This window comes from Scardinius erythrophthalmus, assembly GCF_964197995.2.
Source record: "Scardinius erythrophthalmus genome assembly, chromosome: 3".
Lineage (NCBI taxonomy): Eukaryota > Metazoa > Chordata > Actinopteri > Cypriniformes > Leuciscidae > Scardinius > Scardinius erythrophthalmus.
The window spans coordinates 43,900,777-43,911,851 of NC_138223.1; the positions used below are offsets into that span (position 1 = coordinate 43,900,777).

Sequence of the window (11,075 nt, forward strand, 5' to 3'; positions counted from 1 at the left end):
TTCTTTACAAATTGACCTCACCAAATTACTTGTCTGGCCTGCATAATACAGAATTTTTTGTCATTTCCACGTATCCATGCGAACTGGAATCATTTTGACAACGTTTTACCTGTACAGAGGTACAGATAAAGGTACTGTCGGTTGTGTGTGTGTGTGTGTCTCACCTTACTGCGGCTGAGTCTGAAGAGGCAGAAGACGAGCAGGTACACAGGATAGACCAGCAGACAGCTAACAAGCCCCGCCCACACAGTCTCCACATTCAGCGAGACCAGATGAGACACCGGCGTAGAGCTGAGGCACACACAATTATGCTTTTGAGACTTCTTTCAAAAACATTAAAAACTCAATTATTCCAAACTCTTGACCGGTACATATCACTAGCCTGTACACTGCCGATTAAAGGTTTTGGATCGGTAAGATTTGTAATGTTTTTGAAAGAAGTCTCTTATGGCTCGTTTCCACTGAGCGGTACGGTACGGTACGGTGCGGAACGCTACGCATTTATTTGCGTTTCCACTATCAAAAGTTGTGAATGGTACCAAAATGCCGAACTGTACCGTACCACTTTTTAGGTACCCTTCCATTGGGGTACCTAGCGCAGTGGTACGGTACTAAAAGGTGGAGCTAGACTCACTGCAGGACGTTGATTGGTTGACAGAGAATCGTCACTTGCGCGTGCTACAAGGGGAATGACAACATAAGAAGCGCCATTTTTTAATACAGTTTAATATAATACTACTGTTACTGTATCACGAAATGTAATTTTAAGAGTTTTTCAGGCGAGAATGTAGTTGTTTAAAGTTCAAATCTGTGGTTTATTTATAAAAATTGATATTTTTTTTCCCCGGTTGTGAGATCCATGCGATCAGCGGGCGCTCGGCGCTCATGTTTCCCGGCTGGATGAGCCTTTCCTCGGCTAGTTCTTCTGACGTTCGCCGCTGACTCCGACGGTAGTGGTTAAACATGAGATATAATTAGTCTTGTGTAGACCTAACGGGCGATCTTTGGTCTCGTGAATATATAATTCGTTCCCTGTCAATCGTTTTGGCTGAGGGCTAAGTTTAGTTTCATATTATAGCAGGGCTGCCAACTCTCACGCATTGAGCGTGAGACTCACGCAATTGACACATCCATTTTCTCACGCACAGAAAAATTGCGGAGCAAAGAGGTACTTTTAATATTAAACTAATTCTCAGCTCTTAGATTCCGTCAATTTTATTACGAAATTCTGACAAAAATACATTTGGCGTTCGTAAATGTGACGTGACAGATCGCTGAGCGCCTCAGTTCAAGTGCACGTGAACCGATCATCTGTTACTTTTTTATTTAAAGATGCAGTACAACTTACCGAAAGTATACATAATATCGATCTATTAGTGTTTTTCAACCACGGAAAGAGGTCAATATATAACAGCAGGAGAACAATTATGTCACATAACGTTACATTTACCTCAGGAAAGCCATTTAATGACCATAGCATGCTAATTGAATAGAAAAAATAGCTATAGAGGAGATTTTGCTGAGCACTATGTATTCTATTTTTACTTATGCCATTAAATAATTGTTATTATAACAAAAACGGCATTATATTTAATTTAATTTGTTATTTTTAACCTTTAATAATACCAGCAGATTGGGCCCTCTATGTTTACAGCATTAGGTGAGATTATTTTTTTAAATAAAATTTAAAATAAACACGTATCCAAATTAGTCAATATTGAATCAAAATCGGAATCAAATCACAAGAAATTACGTTTTTGTCAAGCAATAATAAAAACTGTATCCTACCAGTCATTGTACAATGTAAACATTGTAACATGTTGTCGCTAAACTTCATAAAATTCTATTTAGTTACCAAATGTTTTGACAATCACAATTACACTTATTGTGATGCAATATTTGTTTTTACATACCAAAGTACAAACTTTGCGTACTTGATATTGAGAAAAGCCTAATGTCGGCGCTTGTCTTCTTGTGACAAACATGTAGAGGAGCAAGAACAAGATCTGCTGTATGTCATCCATTGTAGTTTACTATGTTCTTCTTCGCGCGAAAATGACGTCGATCGAAACACCACGCCTATCAAGTAAGGGTACTGTTGGCAGTGGAAACGCTAGCCAGATCATGGTTAACAGACCCGAACCGTACCGTACTGCTCAGTGGAAACGAGCCATTATGCTCACCAAGGCTGCATTTGTTTGATTAAAAATACAAAAAAACTGTAATATTGTTAAATATTATAACAATTTAAAATAACTGTTTTCTATTTTTATATATTTTAAAGTGTAATTTATTCCTGTGATCAAAGCTGAATTTTCAACATCATTTACTCCAGTCTTCAGTGTCACATGATCCTTCAGAAATCACTCTAATATGATGATTTGATGCATAAAAACATTCATTATTATTTTCAATGTTGAAAACAGTTGTGTACATTTTTTTCAGGATTCTTTGATGAATAGAAAGTTCAAAATAACAGCATTTATCTGAAATATAATCTTTTGTAACATTATAAATGACTTTACTGTAACTTTTGATCAATTTAATTCCCTTGATGAATAAAAGTCTAGAATTCTTTTATTCCTTTCCCCCCAAAAAGTTAAATAAAAATTCAAACTGACCCCAAACTTTTGAACGATAGTGTTTAATGTTACAAAAGCTTTCTATTTCATCAAAGAATCCTGAAATAAAAATGTAAATAACTGTTTTCAACATTGATAATAATCGTGAATGTTTCTTGAGCATCAAATCATCATATTAGAGTTATTTACAATATATTCACATAGAAAACAGTTATTTTGAATTGTTATAATATTTAACAATATTACAGTTTTTGTGTGTTTTTAATCAAATAAATGTAGCCTTGGTGAGCAGAAGAGACTTATTTCAAAACCATTAAAAATCGTACCGATCCAAAACTTTTGAAGGGCAGTGTACATCCGCACCTGCACAGTAAATGACACACAAGCGGCACGAATGACAGTGTGTTTCACCTGTGTCCATACGCGACGGTGCCGTACCACACGGCGTTGGCCAGCATGCAGAGGTGCATGAGCAGCGAGCCACAGGTGAGCCGCTGGAGACGAGTGAAGGGGCTCCTCGGGGGCCGTTCCCAGAGAGACAGCCACAGGTGACTCTCACACACCGCTCTCTGCAGCTCCCAGGACAGCAGCCGCGGCCAGAGACGGAGCTCCGCCTCCTCTGAACACAGCAAACACAGGAACACAGAGGTCAAACACAGGAACACAGAGGTCAAACACAGGAACACAGAGGTCAAACACAGGAACACAGAGGTCAAACACAGGAACACAGAGGTCAAACACAGGAACACAGACGTCAAACCACAGGAACACAGAGGTCAAACACAGGAACACAGAGGTCAAACACAGGAACACAGACGTCAAACACAGGAACACAGACGTCAAACCACAGGAAGCTGTGCAAATGCCATCCGTTGTTGTGGTAGGTTACAGCTCAGGTCATCAGTTGACACTGCTGTGAGGTTCATTTTACCATCATTCCTGTGTTAATGGAATATATATATAAAAATATATATATATATGCAGTACTTTGAACTAGTTATCTACCTACTTAACTAACGAACAGTCCTCCTTCACCGACCAGTGTTGGGAGTAACACTTTTTAAATAAAGTACAAAATAATGAATTATGTTTTATTAAGAGACTAAAGAGTAGTATTTTTCCAAGTACTATGTTAAAATTTACACCATAATATACAATTTTATTTTAATGGAACATGATGCATAAGAAAAGATTGGCTGTACCAAGTATGCCATTTACAGTAATACTAACTAACTACTAGTTATCTAACTAACTAACTAACAGTCATGTTTTATTTTAAAAGAGTTGTATTTTCTCAAGTAATATTTATTAATTTACACCATAATATCCAAGCTTGTTTTTCAAATAAAATAAAACATCTTTTTTTCTTTTTTTTTTTACCAATTACAACAAATACAAAGTTTTAATTTCCATTCTTCACCCTAAAAACCCATATTGGCATTATTTAATATTAACATTTTATTTAAAAAAGTATTCAAATTAAAATATATTTTTTACAGGATATTATTTACTATATTATATAAATATATAAAACAATTTATATTTGTAAATAAATTATATAAATTATATAAATAAAATAAATAATATATATATATATATATATACATACACACACACACCCACACACATACAGGTATATATATCATATATAATACATACAAATATAACTGATCAGTAAAATTAATTTAGATGAAAATAAGGCAAAACAAGTTGTCTTGCGAACAATATGCATCTAATTTTATCCTGTGTGTTATAAAGCTTTAGGCTTACTTTCTATTAAAACTAATAATGTCTTATTAGGAGTAGTGCATTACTTATATCACTAATGTTTGCAAACATTACGAGCAAACAGTGGAATTTAAAGGATTTAATTAAAGCATAAGTTGTTCTTCGCCGTTATTGTTTCTCTGAATATTCATAATTCCAGCAGCAACCAATCACAATCAGTGTTTTATCTGGGGAGGCGGGACTTTACCGGAGGCTTCCACCTCGATCTCCACCCTGCCGTCCGTTTTCTCGTTGTCGACCGAGAGCCATTCCTCAACCAGGAAGAAATAACTGCTGCCCGTCTGCAAGTCCTTCACCAGGACATACTGGAGCAGCCAAGCTGGAGACAGACCTGACACACAGACAGAGAGAAGTTCTGTCGTTATCAGCAGTTCAATGAGTCGGTGTTTCCCAAAACCATTGTTCTAATGAACATTCGCAAACAGCATCGCAAAGTTGTGTGTTTGAACGACAGATCTCGACCTGTGGTCAGAAGCAGTTTCTTGTTTGCATGACGTGGACTTAATAAATAGTTATCTTGAGCAAAATAAGCATTTTTGAACATCTGCCAATAGTTTTAGGAACTATGAAAAGGTTCCTCCGATGCAAAAGCCCTTGAGACACACGGGTTTCATCTCACAGTTGTTTATGCCCGCTCTGCCGGCCCGATTAGGTAACGTTACCTTTGTTGTCGTGCCAGACGCGGATCTTGAGCACGCTGGCCAGGCTGGTGTCTGTGGCGATGTGGAAGATGTCCAGGCTGTTTCGAGCGAACGCCCCGACGCTGTCCAGGTGTCTGTGTCCACTGCGACTCTCGCTGCCGTGAAGACTGATGCCAACGTGAGCCGTGGTGCCTGGACCGGGGATGAACACACTGAGATCAAACACTGAAACTCCAGCCATCTCAATCAAGACAACCGGCAGCGTTTCAGCGAAGGACACACTGATTCTGGATAAACTGGGAATCATTATTCAAACAGAGATCACGATTCTCCCACGATTCTGAACAAACTAAACAAAAAAACATGTAATTTACTAGAGGTTCTAGCAAAATGTTAATTGCTGCAGTCTATTTAAAATATTTAATTAATTTGAATTAATTTATTTTTAAATTAATGATTTAAGGATTCAATGATTCAATTACTGGATGAATCAGTGTTTTTGAATGAATCTCTTGGATGAATGGTTCATATACATACATTTTAACATTCACTTGTCGCCACCTACTGGTGTAACGATGGAATTGATACGATTGGCGTTTCAGACAGATGCTCTCTCTGGACCAGCGGCAGCGCAAACGCAGATCTGAATGTTCGCTGTGATTTTGTCAAATGTATAATAGACACAGGAGAATTGTTGTCTTTTAGGGATGAGATCGCGCGGGTGTTTGAATCGAGATCACAATCTTTTAGCGATTAATCATGCAGCTCTACAAGGATGGGAATATTCTTTGCTCGAATACATAAAACTGATCAATTCAGTATTCATCGAGACTGACAGTCTGTTGGTAACTAATCAGTTGTAAACAAACCAGCCTCAGACATTACCGTAACTATATATAAAAACACAACACAATAACTAAAACTTTAACCGAAATTTAAATAAAACAAAAATCATACAGTTTCTCAGTGACACTATAATAGACAGACTGACAGTAGCTCAGTGAAATCTCATGGGCAAAATCCAGCCGTTTCAATAGGAATCTCACTTGCCTGAGAACTAGCAGTGATTGTTCGCTTTCATATTGATCGGATGGTTTCTGGACGACCGGACTTTCTAAGCGAGACTAACACAGTGATGATCTGATATCTCACCTGCTCCGTAGGCCCAGCCGGTCTTGACCTGGATCTCGTACTTGTAGAGACCGTCCTTCCCACACAGCGGGACCACAGAGGCCCGTCTCAGGTCCATCTGATCCAGCTTCCGCAGTATAGCTCCGGCCACAGCGTAACACAGCAGTCCGATCACACACACCAACACCACCACCAGACTCCGAGTCACTGAACGCTCCTGACAGGGACGAGACACGTGACGCTGAGTTATCACTTACTGTCCAGCTGTCAGACCAGAACGCTCATAATATAATATAATATAATATAATACATCTATTTTTTTTACTTTCAAGGAATCAATACCATTATGTCCAGACTGATAGAAGCCTAATAAAAAAAATATATTTTATAAAAATATCATATCATATCATATCATAATTCATATAGATTAAAGATATTTTGAAAATTAAAATATATACAATTAATTTAAAAATAATATATTTAACATTTCAAATTTGCGAAAAACAGAAATATAAAAACATACATTTTAAATACTACTTATGTCAGAACAAAAAGGCTTATTTGAAAAATATTATTTTATGAGAAAATATAATATAAATAATATATACATTTTTTTTTTTTAAGTATTAATATATATATATAATTTTGATATAATAAACATAACTTTTATGGACTCATTAGTACTATATCCAGACGGAGGGCTAATTTTAAAAACATTTATAATATAATATAATGTAATATAACTTACTATAATATAATATTTATTCAAATAGATTTTGAAAATAAAAATAATAAAAAATATAGTTGTATATATTAACCTTGAGAAAGAAAAATACATATTTCACATACACATTTTTAAAAATCATTTTTACTAATATAATATAATATTCTTTACATAAACAAATTTATATATATTAATAACATTTAATATATTTTAAACAATTTGAAAGTATCATTACTACTATTTCTGGACGGAAGGAAGGTTTGTTTTAAAATGATTAATTTCTAAAATAATTAATCATTTTTAAATGATAATTCATATTAAGGAAAACAAAGTGTCTGGCGTGTCGTGTTATAACACTCACGGGAATGATGAAGGAGACGGCGTCGGGCGGGACGAACAGGCTGGCGGCGAAAGCGGTGAGATGACGCGTGCGACACACGGCTCGGCCCACGCTGGTCTCGGGGAGAGGAACCATCCCGTCCGTACGCCACTGTCTGGCACTCTCGCTGAAATACTGGCATAAAGACGTGAACACAGCCACCTCCAGCCGGATCAGAGCCGGATCATCTGTGCCGCAGCCCGTGGACACGTTTATGAAGTGCTCACGCGTGGTGTCGTACGAACTGATGGAGAAATCACAGTGAAAATGACTAGTTTGTGCATCATCGTAAATGCTTTGATTTCATTGGCTAAAAATCAAAGATGCAACTAAACAAAATGGAGAGAGCCACTCTCCTTGTGTTTTGTGAAACACTAATCTTCACTGGTGATATTAATGAATGAGTCACTCTGTAAAGAGCTGTTGATGTTTATTTGGCAAACTAAAGAGCCGCCCGCATACAAACTCATCATTTATCACAGATGAATGGCTTTTCATTAACATGCACTTCCAGGATTTTTCAGCCAAATATAGCAGTGAGAAACATCAAAACATTAGAAATGTCTGCTTAAAAGCTTAAAAGGTTTGATTGCTGACGTCTCTTACTCTGGAGACAGGAAGAAAGTGTAGTGTCGGTGGTCCAGGTCTCGTCCCCGCGTCATATTGAGCGTGATGCGTTTCCTGTCAGTGCTGTTGTATTCATTGGGCCATTCAGAAGTGTGCAGATAGGCCGTGATCGATGGATCCAATTCCCACGTTTCTGGAGAATCTGAGGACGACGGGATGAATGGAAATAGGTGTTAGAGATGCATAAAATCAAGAAACGCTCAAAAGGAGGATGAAATTCCCTAAATATGCCATTTCCCCTCCAGCAGGGATAAATAAATAAAGTTGATTTTTACAATGCTGGTACACATACATTAATAAACACTGACCATGTGCTGCTGTACTAGCTAGTCACGTTAGTTCAGCCAAAAACAAGTGAACAGAGGGGTTTTCAGGGCATCTGCCCAAAGTATTCAAAGTCATTTTCGATAACTGAAATAAAGCTAAAATAAAAAGAAATAATATAAAGCTAAAATAAAATAAAGCTAAAATAAAATAAAATAAAATAAAAGGTGAAAAACTTCAAATTAAACGAAGAGAAAAATTCCATTGGCAACTAACTTAAGTTTAAATTCAAGTACTAAAATTACTAAATCCGAAATAAAATAAAATAGAAATGTTAAAAAAACAAAAAGCACATAGCAAAATGACTAAAACTTAAACTAGGATTAAAATGAAAACATAAAAATAAAAGCCACTGCAAAATATTAATAAACACTTTAATAACACAAATAATCCTAAAATAACACAGTTAATGTGTTTTATTAATCAAATATTATGAAATATGTTTAAAATGATTTTCTGCGCATTTTACATTGAGGAAATGTAATGTTATTTTCTCATTCAGCTGATCAGAAAACATTAAATAAATTATGATGATTTCATTCTAGCACTAGTTTTTAACAGAAAGAATAAGAAAAAAATGCTATTTTTAGGGGGGGAATTCTAAGTGTTAAGCATCTTCTTTATGAAAAGTATTTTATTTGAACTTTTTCATTCTTTACATATTTTGTAATCAGACAATATTTTAACAACTTTCTTATGCACAATGACCATATAAAAGCCAATTATTGAATTTCGGAAAGAACACGTCCTTATAATATCATCACATCTATATGTTTTCTCAAACAGTATAATATATAAATATTTTGTTATTGTTTTTAGACACATATTGTGACAGTGCAAGCTATTTTTGCTCAAACTATATGTCTACTCTCAGATAGTCTACTCTTTCTCTTGTTACTCTCAGTGGCTCCCCCTTGTGTCGGGCATCTTACCGTCCAGTACGGTGAAGTTGAGTTGGACGTAGATTCCCGCCTGTCTGTTGGCGTTCCTCGTGCTCACCCTCACAATGACCGAACTGCAGCGACTGACGTTCTCGGCTCCCGCCGGCGCCAAGATAGCCTCCAATCCGTTAGCGTCCAGCCCAGCCACGCTTCCATTATTGACGGCAACCGTTATGGCCTGGCTCTCGTCCAGATCCGAGATGGGAATCTGCGTGCCGTTCACCGTGCGGAACTCCATGGACGCCACCTCCGTAGACACGGTGTGATTGGCGACATAATTAAACGGGAATGGATTTGGCTCCACTTGGAAGAGCAGTTGCACGATGCCGTCTTCGCCGTTGGCTCCTGGCGTTAGAGCGCCCCCTGCTGCCCGCCCCAGACTAGCGTTGAACGCTCGCGGGATGGAAAAGCGGCGGCACTCGGGCGCGTCGCTCTCGCCGTAGCAGAGCAGGCTTTGAGGATCGGCACGTTTCCCGGCGGCTGCGATCTCGGCCCCGCGCAGGATCAGTGGCTCCTCGTTCAGGACGCGGCCCAGCATCAGGATCCTCATGAGGACGGAGGACAGGGTGTAGGCTTTAGCTGCCACTCGCAGCGGATGATGCTGATGCTCCTCTAGGAGGAGCAGAGGCTGCTGGGAAATGCTGTCGCGTTCCTCGGCCTCCGGCGCCGGAGAGGAGGTCTGGCTCACCTGGTGGATCAGGTCACCTGACGGGGGGGAATTACAGGAGGTTTCATTTACTGAGCGGATGAACACTGAACACCAGCAGGATTTAAGGCTCAGTGAAAACACAAACAGAAGAGAGGTGCTGTAAGACTGATTAGAACTGGGTTTAATTTGGCTGCCAATTCATAAAAAAAAAAAAAGAAAGTTAAATAGAACATTAAATGAATTGCAATTAATCACACTGCTGAGAAAAGCCCCAAATTAAAGATTAATCATAGACATAGCAGATGAGTAAATAACTGAACTGACATAATATAATATAATGTAATGTAATATAATATATTAAATTATATTTTTAAACAATACTTTTTATAAATTAAAGTATAAATTAGCCTTGAGAAAAATGAAATATATATAATTTTAAAATTACTCTTATAAATGAAAGCCCGAAAAGGAAGGCAAATCAAAGACATTATTGTGGCAAATAATATAATATAATATAATATAATATAATATAATATAATATAATATAATATAATATAATATAATATAATATAATATAATATAATATAATATAATTATATTTTTCCCCAAAAAATTCTATAAATTAAAGTATAAATTGGCCTTGAGAAAAATATAAATATACATATCTTTTAAGCATAATGGTAATTTTAAAATTACTTTTGCGGACAACAACAGAAAACATGCAATGTGTAAACGAGTGAACAGCTTGTTCCCTCTAGGGTTGTTTGTTTGTGAGTGTGTGTTAGTATAAGAGAATGGAATGGAAGGTTCAGTTTGCTCTCACTGTGTGTGTGTCGTACCCATGATATTGAGGATGTTGTCTGCTATCTCTGTCGGAGTGACTGTGCCCTGTTTAGTGTCTGTCTGCAGGATCTCTAACATCGACTCCAGTTTGTTCAGAGTGCTGTTCTGACACTCTTCACACACAAACTCTCGACTCACCGCCTAAACACACACACACACACACACACACACACACACACACAAAAGAAAGACTTTGTTAACTCATGAACTGCTCGCTGAACTCGCTGAAGTCCAGGGCCCAGGCGGGGCGTCCCATCTCACCGTGCACTGGGCGAGCGCCGCTGACGTCTGCTGGATGTCACTGACGGTGACGAGGTCCAGTGATGTCAGCGCTCTGGTGATGTTTCCTCTGACGCTCACTCGATACTGACGATCCGCCTTAGACACACGCTCACGCCTGCGGGACACACCCTGCTCATACTGACACACACACACACACACACACA

The 11,075-nt window shown here is 37.8% G+C and overlaps 1 protein-coding gene across 1 annotated transcript in view; it reads right to left on the minus strand.

Moving 5' to 3' along the window:
• Positions 1 to 11,075, minus strand: part of pkd1a (polycystic kidney disease 1a) — a 92,503-nt gene that overhangs the window by 22,014 nt on the left and 59,414 nt on the right. The window contains exons 23-32 of the mRNA XM_081361512.1: positions 10,891 to 11,049; positions 10,626 to 10,770; positions 9,129 to 9,842; positions 7,852 to 8,014; positions 7,228 to 7,489; positions 6,164 to 6,359; positions 5,033 to 5,203; positions 4,558 to 4,701; positions 2,994 to 3,201; positions 165 to 291 (exon numbers count right to left, since the gene is read on the minus strand). Coding sequence (XP_081217638.1) covers positions 165 to 291; positions 2,994 to 3,201; positions 4,558 to 4,701; positions 5,033 to 5,203; positions 6,164 to 6,359; positions 7,228 to 7,489; positions 7,852 to 8,014; positions 9,129 to 9,842; positions 10,626 to 10,770; positions 10,891 to 11,049 — 2,289 coding nt within the window. The remainder of the gene's footprint in view (positions 1 to 164; positions 292 to 2,993; positions 3,202 to 4,557; positions 4,702 to 5,032; positions 5,204 to 6,163; positions 6,360 to 7,227; positions 7,490 to 7,851; positions 8,015 to 9,128; positions 9,843 to 10,625; positions 10,771 to 10,890; positions 11,050 to 11,075) is intronic.